The 15,265-nt window shown below is 41.1% G+C and overlaps 1 protein-coding gene across 2 annotated transcripts in view; it reads left to right on the top strand.

Annotated features, from left to right (window-relative positions):
* Rab39 (RAS oncogene family member Rab39) overlaps positions 1–15,265 on the top strand; it is a 51,725-nt gene that overhangs the window by 1,014 nt on the left and 35,446 nt on the right. For both annotated transcript variants that reach the window (XM_075896235.1, XM_037424896.2), the window contains exon 2: positions 7,721–7,862. In XM_075896235.1, the coding sequence (XP_075752350.1) occupies positions 7,721–7,862 (142 nt within the window). The remainder of the gene's footprint in view (positions 1–7,720; positions 7,863–15,265) is intronic.

The raw sequence follows: 15,265 nt of genomic DNA, 5'->3' as shown, positions 1-15,265 counted from the left end.
TATTCATCTCCGTCATGATCTTGCCTTTATGCAGTCATATTATTACAGTATGGGATAATCATTTGGCAAGGACACATCTGTACATTTTACGTAAGGCCTTTTGTAAAATGTTGGTCATGTTTATCTGTGGAGTCTTGCACTGCTGTAAAAGGACATGGATTGAACGATTCAGTTATTGTCTAAACCAGCAACTTAGTAACCATTATGGCAACCAATAACAAAAATAGGGCAGCAATGCAATGCTTCACTGCAGACTGTTATGGACTTGTAAAAAGCGCTATAAAATGTACCTGTGTTTGGACAGTCTTCACAGCCCCGAGAAATCCAGTAGGACTGTGAATGAAAGTAAATGGTGACCATAACATAACTGACGACTAGACGAAAAAGGATTTATTGAATCCACGAAGAATATCCCACTACCCTGCAGAGTCTGTTACATTGGACAGACAAAAAGCTGTGGGAGCACTAATACAATTGTGGTCCCCTACAAGCCCTGCTACATATGGCAACACTCTGCAGCAGGTGGCCGTGCAGTCCAGTGTTTGAAGAAACACAAGTTGTGCACACATTGACAAACAGGCGAAAAAGGCAACCGTTGCCGCTCAGCAGTTGGCGTCACATCATCTGTTTGACAGGTACCAAGGATACACTCAGGTGTACACTGACGGCTCCGTCACTAGAGACAGCGACATCAGCATTCGTAATTCCGGAATTGCACGAAGAATATGCATGTCGGTTGGGCCAGCTCTCTTCTTCAACAACGTCGGAGCTCGTAGCGATTTTGCTAGCCATAAGCTTTATTAAACTGTCAACGACACGAAGAAAATGGGTGGTAATTACAGACTCTCTGGCAGCACTGGCATGTGTGGAAAGTGCCACTTCAAGACACATTGATGTGCGTATAGTATACGCTATACTAAAAGAGCTCTCAGAAGCTACGAAGTCGAATCATCGAGTGGCATTTCAGTAGGTCCCCAGTCACTGCGGAATGAAGGGAAATGATATGGCGGATGAGTTGGCAAAAACCCCTCATAATTCTACGCAAACGTGCCTCATTCTGGTATCTCAATATGGTGTAAATAGAATTTTAAGAACAACAAAACGTGAATTATGCCTGTCTACCTGGTTCACAGACAAAACAAAGGAATCGATCCTATATTCTGTTGATCCTAATCTTGAATACCAATTAGAATGTGACCTCCCAAGACGTATCGACACACTCATTCATCGCCTACAACTCGGAACTGCTTACACAAAGCACTTCCTACTTCGTATTCATCGTGCAACATCGACAGCATGTTCATGCGGCCACGACGACAAGGATATCTGTCACCTCTTGCTCGACTGTCCGAAACACGACACACACCGAAGGCGACTAGAACAAGAGCTGCATAGGTTAGATCCTGAGCGACCATTCGGGTTGAATAAAATACTAGGTCCATGGCCGTCCAAAACAAACGGCAAAGCAGTGAAGGTGCTGCAACAGTCCTTCGAAGAAACGAAGATTTGTGACGAATACTGAACAGACAAAAGTTGAAAGTGAGCGTGTTGTCTACATGTTTGTTCTGCCCATATAGAACTTTTGCTCTCACCCATGCAGGACTGTATATATGTATACATGCAATTGGTTTTTTTTTTTCATATTTTTATTTGTACCAATTAAGTGGAAAAGGGTAGCCGTTGCAAGTAACGGTGACAAAAACTCCTTCGTTTATTTTCTATTTTAATAAAAAAAAAAGGGGGAAGGGAGGTCGTTGAAGCCTCCCCCTATAAAAAGGGCAGCAGGGGACACATGTGTAAGCGCTCCATTGATAGCGCTCCATGGACAGCTTAAAAGAAGTAGAGATAACCAGGGAGGCTAGAGTGCGCTAATAGATAGGGCATCTCATCGCATGCAAGTACTCACTGTATGCATCTGATGCTCATATCCATATTAAACAGTTGATAGTTTGTGCTGATGTTTTTTACATGTATTTCTTCACTGGGCACCATTCTTCTTTGTAGTTTGCATTTGAAAGTTGAACATCTTAATCAGAGCTGAATCGCTGCTAAGGGAATATCAGATCACTCACACTTGAATATAGTGAACTATTGGAGTCACCATGTTTAGTTTGTTGAACAGCCTAAAGCTTTGCCCCGCCGTGGTGGTCTAGTGGCTTAGGTACTCAACTGCTGGCCCGCAGGTTGCGGGATCGAATCTAGGCTGTGGTGGCTGCATTTTCGATGGAGACGAGAATGCTGTAAGCCCGTGTGCTCAGATTAAGGTGCACGTTAAAGAACCCCAGGTGGTCAAAATTTTCGGAGCCCTCCACTATGGCGTCTTTCATAATCATATGGTGGTTTTGGGTCGTTAAACCTCACATTTCAATCAATCAGCTTGAAGTGCTGAGTTGTCTTTCGGTGAATGTTGTTTTGAAATAGGGCACATGTAGTACAATAGGAATATTCTCCCAACTTCAGCAAACTTCTCTCTGCACTATCTAATATTGTTTAACCCTTTGAGTGTCAAATTTTTTGGAAAAAAGCTTTTACAAGGGTTTAGATTATATATTTAATGTACACAATGTTTAAAGTCAGGCAAAAAAATTACTTTAAGTATGAGGAACAGCTTTTGGTGTCAGAATTACTCACAACTTCCAAACGTTCAAGGCGTGGCATTTCTAAAAGCATGAGCCTACTCACAGTGCCTTATCACTGCCTGTACACATAACACACTTGTTCATTCTCTTGTTGGTGTGTGCTAGCAAACACACGACATCCTTTCAGCATGTGGCTTGCTTGGACAGAGTAAGCTTGGTAATCAAGGAAAATGAAGATAGCTCACAAGTGTCGGTGATAAACAAGTGAAGAGCATCAATAAAGATGGAAATCACCTTCCACCGTCTCTGCAAGGGAGCGCCAATAAAGATAAATATCGAGTTTTGCACGCCTTTATTCAGAGCACGCGGCGAAACCGAAAGCATGAAAGGGCTTTGCCTTAGACCGCGCGCCATGCTGACTCTAATAATCTTCAGCGCCCCCTCGGTGCCTCACTCAACGTCGACAACCCTGGATATAAATACGGCCCCCCAAGCGACGGTGATTAATGGGCACGGCGGCACCCGAAGCATGCAGAGCGCTAATCCCTTCTTGTATGTCGTACAGGTGAGAAAACGCTACGGCGAATGCATGCGTTCTGACTGCCTCTTCTTTATTGTGCTGCCGTGCCCAAGGTTGCTTTGTGATCCCTTGTGTAACTTGTCCTGCTATTTGAGGGACCTGTTATTACTAGCAGGTGACGTCGAGACAAACCCCGGGCCCGACTTAAAACAAATTTCTCAACAACTAACGCAAATTGCTGGTGATATTAAAGAAATTAAAGAAGAACGACTAACCGCTATTGAGTCCAAATTAGAAAAACTGGCTGCCTTAGATGAAAAAATACTGGACTGCACCACAAAAGTTTCCGCCTTAGAAAAAGTAGTATCAGGCCTAGAATTAAAGCTGGATGAATTAGAAAACCGGTCAAGAAGAAGTACCTTGATAGTGTATGGCATCCCTGAGGATGAAAAAGAAGACGAGGAATCACTAGAGCAAGTAATAAACAATACAGTTGCGAAAGGTGTTCTGAAAATTGAACCTGTTTCAATCGAAAGGATACATCGGCTCGGTAAACCAAGCGCGAACAAAACTAGACCAATAATTTTCAAACTCCTTGATGATCGAGACAAAACAAAGATTTTGAAAAACTGTCATAAACTAAAGGATACCGACATATCAATTAGTGAAGACTTTTCCCAGCGTGTGCGTAATATAAGGAAAAAATTGTGGGACTCAGCGAAACCAAATAAGAAATCCGGGCAAAAGGTACATCTTGTCTACGACAAAATTAGTATAGACCGTATTCTTTATCGCTGGGATGACACCGTAAACGATAAAGTGATGATTGGCGAGGCAAAAAATCCCTCAACTGGAAAAAAAAACCTGCCAAGCAACGGGCTGGCGTCTCGCACTCGAAACCGCCCCAGTTGAGGTTTATAAATGTGAATTGCCGAAGTGTCTTAAACAAATTAGAATCTCTTGAATGCCTACTTCTCGACCTTGAGCCAGACTTTGTTGCTCTAACCGAAACCTGGTTAAATAATGACATTTTAGATAGTGAAGTAACGCCCCCAAATTACAATATAATACGGAAGGACAGACCGACACGAGGCGGTGGAGTAGCGTTAATGATAAAACGCGAAATACAATACACTGTGCTGCCAGAGGTTGAAGGTGTAGAAGCTGTCTTTTTGAAACTAAAATTTGGCCTTCACACAACAATTGTGGGCTGCTGCTATCGCAGTCCTACTTCTGGCGAAGATAGCATGCAATCGCTCTACAACTACATTGAACAAAACATACAAAGCGCAAAATTCATCTTGTTGGGTGATTTTAACCTTCCTGATATCGACTGGCAATCCATGAAATTTCATTCCGCATGCTCAGATGTCCTTATCGACACAATGCTGCGATTTAATCTTCACCATGTAGTCAACCAACCAACACGTGTCCAGGGAGAAACTTCAAATATTCTTGACCTTATATTCTTGAGTAACCACTTCCCAGCCGATGAAACAAAGATTGAAGTTATGGATGGCATATCTGATCACAAGCTCACTTTGTGCACTGTCCCCTTTCGTGATAAAATAGAACCAACGAACATAAAAATTACTTACCCGGATTTTAAATATGCCGACGACACCAGCATACTAAATTATCTAATTATAAAGTTTCCGTCCTTCGAAGAATTGTCGAATGATAGTTCCACGAACATTGAAATATTATGGTCTCAGTTAAAAGAAATTATGCACCACTGTATTAATACCTTTGTACCTCTTAGAGTGAAAAAAATTAAGAAACACAACCCGTGGATAGCACATGAGGTAATACATGCGAAACGCAAAGTAAAGCGAATACGAAAGAGAATGAAACGAAAACCCGGAGCAGTAACAGTAAATAATTTGACTGCTGCTGTGAGTGACCTAAAAACAAAAATCAAAACAGCGAAGAGCGACTATTTCACTAAAACGTTGCCAAACTTTCTAAAAAATTCACCCAGCAAGTTTTGGAGCTACCTAAAGCCTGCAAAAAACAACAAAAGCAACACACCCCCGGAAAAAGATAACTCGATCACTGCAGACAAAATGAACAACTATTTCAAGTCTGTATTCACTGTCGATGACGGAAACATTCCAGACATCGACACTAGTGCAGAAGGCACCCTGGAATCGATTATTGTCAATGAGGCCGGTGTCATAAATCTCTTGTTAAACTTGGACACAAAAAAAGGAGCAGGGCCTGACAACATTCCTAACATCTTTCTTGTAAGATATGCTGAGGTGCTAGCTAAATATCTGTGCGTCATGTTTAACAAATCATTATCAACGTGCTCTTTACCTGTGGAGTGGAAAAAGGCCAAAGTTGTTCCTGTGCATAAAGGAGGATGCGGAAATGATATATCTAACTTTAGACCTATATCCCTGACATGTACAATCTGTAAAATCTTGGAGCACATAATTCTTAAACAAATAACTGTTTTCCTAGAAGAAAAACGTATATTATCTCCCTATCAGCATGGCTTTCGCCGAGGTCTTTCAACCATAACTCAATTAGTGGAATTAACACATGAGGTATCCCAGAGTATTGACAACCAAAAACAAACTGATCTAATCTTCCTCGATTTTGCCAAAGCATTCGACAAGGTATCACACAAGAAACTACTTCAAAAACTTGAGGCCACCTTAGGAAATTCTACTGTTCTTAACTGGATCAAAAATTATCTTACTGATCGTACACAGTATGTGGAATTTAACGATGAAACCTCTGCTACTACCTCCGTCACATCTGGAGTTCCGCAGGGCTGTGTGCTGGCGCCAATTTTGTTTCTTCTCTTTATTAATGATTTGCCTACAAATATTAAGGAAAAAATCAAATTATTCGCGGATGACTGCGTGCTATATCGAGAAATAAACTCAACGGAGGACCATGTAGCTTTAAATAGTGCTTTACAAGATGTTTCCTGCTGGTGCCGTAAATGGCAGATGTCACTTAATGCAAACAAGTGTACAATTCTATCAGTAAGTCGAAAAAAAGCTAGGTCAAATTTTCTTTACACCATTAATGACATTCCCATAACTAGAGTAAGTCAGCATAAATATCTTGGAATTATTATAACTGAAGATCTAAGATGGGATGCACACATAAGTTACGTTACTTCAGCTGCACTACGCCGCTTGTTTACACTCAGATACCGGCTTCGCCAGGCCCCGCCTTCTCTAAAACTGCTTGCATACACTTCCCTTGTGCGATCATTACTTGAATACGGTAATATTATTTGGTCACCATTCACAAAACAGCAAATCACGAAACTGGAAGGAATACAAAGGAAAGCTATGAGGTTCATTTACAACAAGTACAGACATACAGATTTTCCGACTAAACTAATGAAAAAAGCTGGATTACTTACTCTAATGAATAGAACAAGGTTAGCACGTGCAAAATTCATACATGAATTAATACATGGTCATTTAAACATTGATGTATCCGCCTATCTTACGTTTGATCAAACTAGAACAACACGCCAAAAACACCCAATGAGACTTAACGAATACTCTTTCAACACAAACTGCTTTAAGTACTCATTCTTTCCGTTAGCCACTAATGAATGGAATAAACTGGATCCGAGTATCCCCAGCACTACCGAATTAGCAAAATTTCTAACCCTTGTCGAAAATGAACTTTGTATTATGCAAACGGAATCACCTGGTTGATTTTAATATGTGTGTTCGTGTGAACATTGTACGAGCGAAGTATCATGTCATCATATTTTTTCTTTAAGCAATTTTTAGTACTGAATCCAGGTGAAGAGAAATCGCTCTGTTGATTCTTGAACATGTTTCTGTTTTTCAGTGTGTATAAATTTGCCCTTCCTTGAAATACTTTGCCATATTGTAGGGTAGTTTCTTATTGCTGTAATTTCTTGTTGTGTTTCTTGATGCATATGCCAATATGTCAACCAATGTGTCAACCAAGTCGCTGCATTTATTTTCTTCTGACAACTTTTCTTTACACTAATGTTTTATGCCTTCTTTGATCTGAAATTGTTAAATGATTCGATTCTGTTAGTTTCATTCTGTACTTTATCGCGATGTATGTCTTTATTGTGTACCTATTCGAATTTTTATGTTCACGCCCTTCCTGCTAAAATTCCTGATGGGATTGGCAGTATGTCGAAATAAATAAATAAATAAATAAATAAATAATAAGTTCTGTCTATCTCCGCAAGCAGGTAGCACAATCACTTTCAATGCTTCTCGTAAGTTCTAGGAGGAGGCAGCACCTCCCAGTGAGCATGTATCATCATTACAGCATGAAATTTCAAGCGGAGGGTTTAAAATATATCTGTACAGCAACGACACTGTGAGACAGAAAACTGCCGCTGCATGTGTATGGCAAAAACACTGATAAGGTTCAAATGAGCCACATGAGAGAAAAGCAGAGAATCCCAGAAGCTCAGTTTCTTGACCTGAATAAGAGTTGAATAGTAGAAACTATTTAAGGTATTCAAGTTGCCTCTGATTGTAAGCCCTCCTGCACTCTGCTAGTGTCATGTGAAACAAAAGCCTTGCAAGTGCTATGCAGTTGTAAGACCTGTTTCTAGTTGCCATTATTTGGAACTTGTCTCGTGACTGTCTTTCAGTTCCATCACGCGCTCCTACTACCGCAACTCAGTGGGTGCCCTTCTTCTATATGACATAACCAGACGGTCCACCTTTGAGCACCTGGTCGACTGGCTGTTTGAAGTCAAGCGACACATTGAGCCACAGAAGGTCATCTACCAGGTCAGTCTTCTCACGCATCGCTTGTCACTTATTTATTCACGCTTTAATTTGCCATCTACTAAACAAGGAAAGTTGTATGATTTACAGGAAGTGTATCATTATAAAAAGGAAGAAAGCCACATGAAACTAGCCATAAGTGGTTTCCAAATTGCTGATTAGAGCACTACTCTGGTCCTAGTATATTCTGCCTAGGACCAAAGGACAAGGAGGAGGTATGCTCTGTGTAACTGCCCCACAGTCACAAAAGGAAATGCAAGTTTTTGAGAGGAAGTTATAATTAAGTGTACTGAAAAAAGCACTCTTATGACAAGGGGACGTAATCATACGTAATACAAGATTATACGCATTAGCTAAAGAAACAGAGGCTATTGATTCAGGAAGATGTAAGTTAATTATAATTAAATGCAATGCACCACTTGACCTTATGCCACTCAGCCTTGCGTACACTAACAGGAAGGCTAGAAACGGCATAGAGCTCCTTGTGAGAAGGCCTCTCGCATTGTTTTGTCTTAAAATTATTAACGGCCCATGCAATATATAGCTGTCTTGCATTAGCCCTTCTGTAAAGTTGTGCAGGACAATGAAAAATGTAAGCAGTGGGATTAGATTCAATTGAAGCCCTGTGGTAAATATGCTGCTGACCATATGGTACTTTTAATAATCTCAACGCTGCCATTATGGTCCTATCCAAGCATTGTAGCCAACTGCTGTTATGAAGTAAGAATTCGGAGTACATGCTGCTGCAAATGCTTAGTAAATTAGTGATGGCGCTACAGTGAAAACTGGTTGCTGTAACCATCATGACATAACTCTAAGAATGTTAGATGCTTCAACTGTTTACACTGTACTTTGCATTGAAAATATCATACTAGCCATAGGAAAGGGTGCTTTTGGTGCTTCAGACTTCTCCCCCCAACCTATCAAAATGTTTTCATGCTGCAATGCATCACTTACCAAAACAACCACCTACACTGGAAATTACCTGATAATTTGGTCAAAATGTTCCCTGCTCCTAAATGCTCAAACAGACATTTTGATGTTTATCTGTTTTGCTGCTTCTCCCTTGTGACATGCATTACTTCTACTTTCTTAATCTTTTGAGCGTTGAATTTTTTTAGAAAACCTTTTACGTACGGTCAAATTACGTTACTGTGGTTTTTGAATGTATGAAGTTTGTTAAGTCAAGAAAAATTCTTAGAAAACTGAGGAACATTTTACACTATTCAGAACTTCAAAATGTTCTCTAGTATTTCAGATTATGGTATTCCTTGAAACATGGGCTAGCACAACTGTACCTTATCACTATTTGCACACTTAACACACGTTTTCGTTTTCTTTGTGGAGTGACAAGTTGCGCTCGCAAACACAGCATCTTCTGTGCATAATCAAGGAGAACAAGAATACCTTGTGAGTTTCAGTGATAAACAAGCTAAAAGCAGTGCCAATAAAGATGCAAATCGAATTCCACCACTCCTGGAAACGAGTGTAGAAAAATTGGGGAACCTTTAAGCTTTGCTTTTAATAGTGGAACACAATAGCGATATCCTGTCCCCATTGCGTACTTGAAACACTTAGTGCATACTTTTTATTGCACGATGTTACTCGAGAAGTTTCAGTTGTGGATTGCTACAATATAATCGACAAGGATGCAAGCAGCTTGTGCTAGTAAAGCTTGCGCATATGGCTGCATCCTGTGTAATGGGTAGCATGCTTCAAACCACAAGCAATTATGCACAGGAAATCTTTTTGAACTAGCTATGCACTCATTATGTGGTATTAAGGAATACGCGCCATAACGTGTGCACATTTTGTAATGGGTGGCCGGCTTTAATCCACTAAGTCGTTAGGATAATCACATGTTCTGACACTCCATGGCAATGTACACTTGTACCACGTGATATTAATCTAATATTACAACTTGTATTGTGAAGCCTCTGTATAGGACGTGTGTTTGTAAAGCATGAAAGTTATTTTCACTGTCTTTCCAAGCAGAAGTTATTTTCACGGCATTTTAAAGCATACGCATGGCTATGCAGTATAAAAGTTGCTTGCCATGAAAATGACCTGGTTTCGATCCTCACTCAGACCCAAAAATGTTTATTATTTACTTTATTTGCATTTTTTTTATTTTTCAGTTATGGACAAAATCATAATTTTTCACTCACAATCAACGACTCGGACACAGAAATTTCTGCGGAACAAGCTCTTTAACAGTATTGCATTAATAAAGATAAAAATCAAGGGTCACATGACTCTATTGCAATCATGCAGCAAACCAAAATGACAAAAGAGCGTTAGTTGCAGTGTTGTGGAATGGACGCATTCATTCCATTTCAATTCTATTCCAGAGAATTGCAACATGCCGCCATTCTGTTTTTTTCAATTCCTCAAAATGAAAAAGCTTAGCCCATTCCCACTCCAGCAGTAGCCGGGCAGGCTAATTCCATTTCTGCGATTCCTCAACATAGGAAAGGCATTTTTATAGCTTTATCGAGATAAGAATGAGCACTCCATCAAGCTGATGTCACCAGACGGATTAAAAACTGCAAAATTACTCAAAACACGTTACCACGATCAAGGGAAGCTTGGTGCCTTATCTTGGGCAGTACACTACCACACTACTAGTTTGCCTAGGTGCAGTTCTCCCGCTACCTATAGTATTGCATGGTCAGAACAATGTTAGGAAAAAAAGTTAGCAAACATTTGGCATCGCATGTATTTACTTGTTTCGAGCATATTTTACTACCTTCACAGCATCTCTTTACTACAGCCAGCAGCTAGTGAAGCTTGAAACTTTGCCGTTGCTAACCAAGAACGCAAGAACTACTAAGTCACATTACGTTGCCAGATTTCTCGTAAACACCACCATATATCTTGCAGCAATCGTGACACTCTATAGAAAAATTCCATCATCATCAGCATAACTACGCCCACTGCAGGACAAAGGCCTCTCCCATGGTCTGCCAGTTTTCTCGGTCCTGTGCTTGCTGCTGTCAATTTATACCCACACACTTTTTAATCTCATCTGCCCACCTAACTTTCTGTCTTCTTCTCACCTGCTTGCCTTCTCTGGGAATCCAGTCATTTATCCTTAATGACCAGCGGTTATCCTGTCTACGCGCGACATGCCCGGCCCATGTCCATTCCCTCTTCTTTATTTCAACTATGATATCCTTAACCCCCGTTTGTCCTCTAATCCACTCTGCTCTTTTCTTGTCTCTTAAGGTTACGCTTATCTTTTTTTTTCATCGCTCGCCGCATCAACCTCAATTTAAGTCGAACTCTCCTTGTAAGCCTCCAGGTTTCTGCTCCATAGGTAAGTACCGGCAAGATGCAGCAATTACATACCTTTTTCTTAAGTTATAGTGACAATCTACTAGTCATGATTTCAATGTGCTTGGCGAATGTGTTCCGCCCCATTTTTATTCTTCTAGTTACATCAATCCTGTGGTTCGGCTCCCCGGCTACTACTGGTTTTGAGTAGACCTTCTCTTTTACAAGTTCAAGTGCACTGCTACCTATCTCGGAGCGCTGTTCTCTTCCGAGATTGTTGTTTATTGCCTTCGTTTGCTGCAGATTAATTTTAAGACCTACATTGATGTTATCCTTGTCTAATTCAGTAATCATGAATTGCAATTCCTGTTCCCTGAGTTACTGAGCAGTACAATATTATCGATGAAGCGCAGGTTACAGAGGTAATCTCCATTACTCGTATCCCTAACCAACCTTAATTTTGTCAACTACCTTGGAATAAAATTTCGTGCTGAGTGATGGCACACATTTACGCAAGTAGAAGGGTAAACAATGATCTATACAAAAACGTCCATTTTTTTTTAATTTCTATGACTGCTAACCAGTACACAGTATGCTATACCAATGTAGGAGGATAAATTGCCTTGAAACGGCTGCTACAGTGGATACTGGCTACGTCTGTGATTCGTTCATGCCTATATGTATGTTGTTGTGATGCGTACTTGACATGGTAATTACATGTAGTAGTCAGTGGCCGCTAATTAATCTACGTGGATAGTGGCACTTCGTTTATTATCCTATATATAATTTTGTAATAGAATCATCTTGATAAGGCAATGTACTATTAGTGTCAATTGAAACCCGAGCGGCGGCAAGGCTTCGCGATTGTATAGTGCACGCTGTCCACTTATCACTACGAACAGGCACGCATATATGCGCAAAGCTGCTGAACAGAATGCGCGTGCCTAACAATGGTGATAACTGGATAGCATGCACTACACTATCGCAAAGCTTGCTGCTGTTCGGGTTTCATTTGACGCTGATAGTGCATGCACATATAAATGCGCGTTAACTAACGATTCAGTAATGCATAATTCGTGTCAGTACTATTCACGAACTACTTGGTAAACGAGCAAGTTTTACTAACTGAAATTTTATTACCTTCACTTACTCAGGTTACTGCTTTTTCGGATAAGGAAACATTCAGTATTTAGTTCAGTAAATATGCAGACCTCTTTTTTTTTTGTAAGAGTACATGTTTGAACGAATGGGGACGTTTTAATATTGTTCAAGCGTAAACGCCATAATGCTAAAATGACCATTCAGCAAATCATCGCGTAAGGATTCTGGGAGGCGCCACGTTGGCAATGTGGGATGACCAGCTTTGACTAGCAACCCGAACCGATGCTTTCAAAAGTCTATTATATCTCTCTCTCTATGGTTCATCTTGTACAACACTTTGTCGCACGCACAGCACCACAGGACAGAGTTCATCATGTACAAATGTGTGCTGCGCTGACCTACAGATCTTTGCGAGAGAGTTCCGGGCTAAGGTGCCCATATGTGTAGGCAGGGGGGACATTATTCCAAAAAAGGGGGGTGGGGGGGTGGAGGGGTCATTTGGGATGAGACGGTGCGCAAGCTGGTATACGAAATTTTACAGTAAACACAATCATTGTACCAACGTCAATATGCATCAAAGCTTGATGAAGCGTTTTTTCGAATATACTCCGAGTCGCCGACAGTGGCAGAAGAAAAAAATTGGTAGATCCCACGTACAATGGAAATCGATGATATGCGAAGCGCGAATGAGAAATGTCGATATGTCTCTTTAAAATCAGCACAACGTTACAAGGTGGAGGCAAATGATGCCGTACATGACTTCCGTGTCACGATTATCATGTTTGGATGTGTCGTTTACCTTCGTCATCTATTCATGTCACGTGATACCAAATTTAGTATATGTGGAGCTAGCGAAACAGTCGTGAGCACGCTATTAGTGTGGTATGTTGTCATGTTCTTACCTGACACGCATGTCAGGATTATCATGTTTGTACCAGTCACATATTTCGTCATTCATTGAGGTCATGCAACACCAAATTTGGTATATGTAGAGCTTGCAAAACGTCCACGGGTGCATCATGAAGGGCCCAATATACTCTAATGTAGCGTTGACGCGCACGCACGCTGGGCACAGCAACGCTACTTTAGCAAAGCGCGAACACTCTATAGTCTGGCGCCAGGCGCGACCAGCGTCCGACGGCGACCGGCGCGAAATGTGACATGCTGCATTTCGCCCCGATGCGTTACCCAGGCAACACTGCGTCTACCTCTTTTTGTTACGGAGAGACATCGAACGCGCTGAAACGCGCATGCGTCAAAGCAATGCAGTGCGGCGCGCGCCCTGCGAGTAAATGGCAAGACCGGCGAGCACGTGCACCACGTCACGTCGAAATGTATTGGCGCCTTGACTGTGGCATGTAGTCATGTTCTCACGTGACACGCATCTCATGATTGTGATGTTCGCGCCAGTGACATACTTTTGTCATCTATTGGTGTCACGTAATACCAAATTTGGCATATGTGAAGCTAGCGAAACGGCCGCAAGCGCATCATCAGTGTGGCATGTAGTCATGTTGTGACATGACATGCTTGTCGTGGTTATCATGTTTCAATGCGTCATTTACCTATGCTGTCTGTTAGCATAGCATAATACCGAGTTAGGTACATGGGAAACTAACGAAACGGCCGCTAGCCCATCATGAGTGCGGCATGTAGTCATGTTGTTACATGACACACATGTCATGATTTTCATGTTAGGGTCTGTCGCTTGTGTTCATCATGCCATACCATACCAGTTTTGCAACATGCCATGTGAACGAAACCACCGCAAGAGCATCAGGACCTTGAAGTGTAAATCATGACATACATGTCATGATTTTCATGTAATGACTAGTCAAATATGTTTTTCATACACTCATGTTATGCCATACCAAGTTTGGTGTCAATATCGTTATCGAAACGACCAGGAGAGCTAAAAGCAGTAGGCGGCCAGACAGACAGACAAACGGACAAACAGACAGACAAAAATGTGGAATGAATCTGGATTCATTCCGATTCAGGTGTGGCAACTCCGCAACACTGGTTGTTTGCGCATTGTTGTTGCCGTAGACCGCGTGATGTGCTAGCACAACAAATTAGTTCTATAAATCTCAACAAAAGGTAGCTTAATCATTTCCAATGCCTTTTGTGTAATCTAGGTGGTGGTAGCAACTTCCAGTCAGCATGCATAATCATGACAGCCCAAAGTTTAAAGCAGAGGGTCTGAAACGTATCTGTATGGAATAGACACCGCAGGATAGAGAACCGGTGCCATAAACGTACGGCAAAAACATTCATGGGAAAGAAAATTAAAAGTCATATATGCCTGCCATCTTTCTCTTTGTTGTCTTTCCTTTATTGGCATAGATTTAGCTTACTTGCCAAGATAAGCATGCCGGCCATATTGATATCAAGCCCCTGCCTTCCCCTGTTACCCCTACCTGTTTTTTTGTTGTTTTTTTACACTTACGCACTTGTTATGGTTGGGGAGTGTTCAAAGCATTCGCGTGCATGCGTCTGTCATAAAAACACACACGGGGGGGGAGCAGCAATAGATTATGGGAAAGTGTTTTTATTTTACATTCGACAACGGCATCTGAGTATCGGTCAGATTTGCATTTGAAACTAGTGTTTGCCGTGCACTCGCATGTTCCTGCTCATGCTGCTTACCATAGTACTGGCATGAGCGAAATTCAATAAGAAATAAGTCTGATAGAAAAAGTGGATATGTACAGTATTTACACACTACATTGAAAAAGTACATATGTTAACTGAGTTACTGCGTGGCAGAGGCTAAAGTAGAAAAATGCTCAATGTAGAATGTTGGTAAGTACAAAGTTTTGTCATACAAAAAACAAAGGATGGAGTCATATTAAAAAGTGCATTTAGTTGAATGAAAGTGCAAATTTTAAATGTGTAAAACAAAGCCATTGGAATAATAATCACAAGTAGTTGGGAGAAAGTTATCCTGAATCAGGTCTTGAAATGGGCTGATGTGAAGCCACTATAACAATGTGTCGTGGCAAGTGGTTCCAGTCTTTTGATATGCG

This window comes from Rhipicephalus microplus, chromosome 5, assembly GCF_043290135.1.
Source record: "Rhipicephalus microplus isolate Deutch F79 chromosome 5, USDA_Rmic, whole genome shotgun sequence".
Taxonomy (NCBI): domain Eukaryota; kingdom Metazoa; phylum Arthropoda; class Arachnida; order Ixodida; family Ixodidae; genus Rhipicephalus; species Rhipicephalus microplus.
This window is presented reverse-complemented; position numbering and strand designations above follow the sequence as displayed.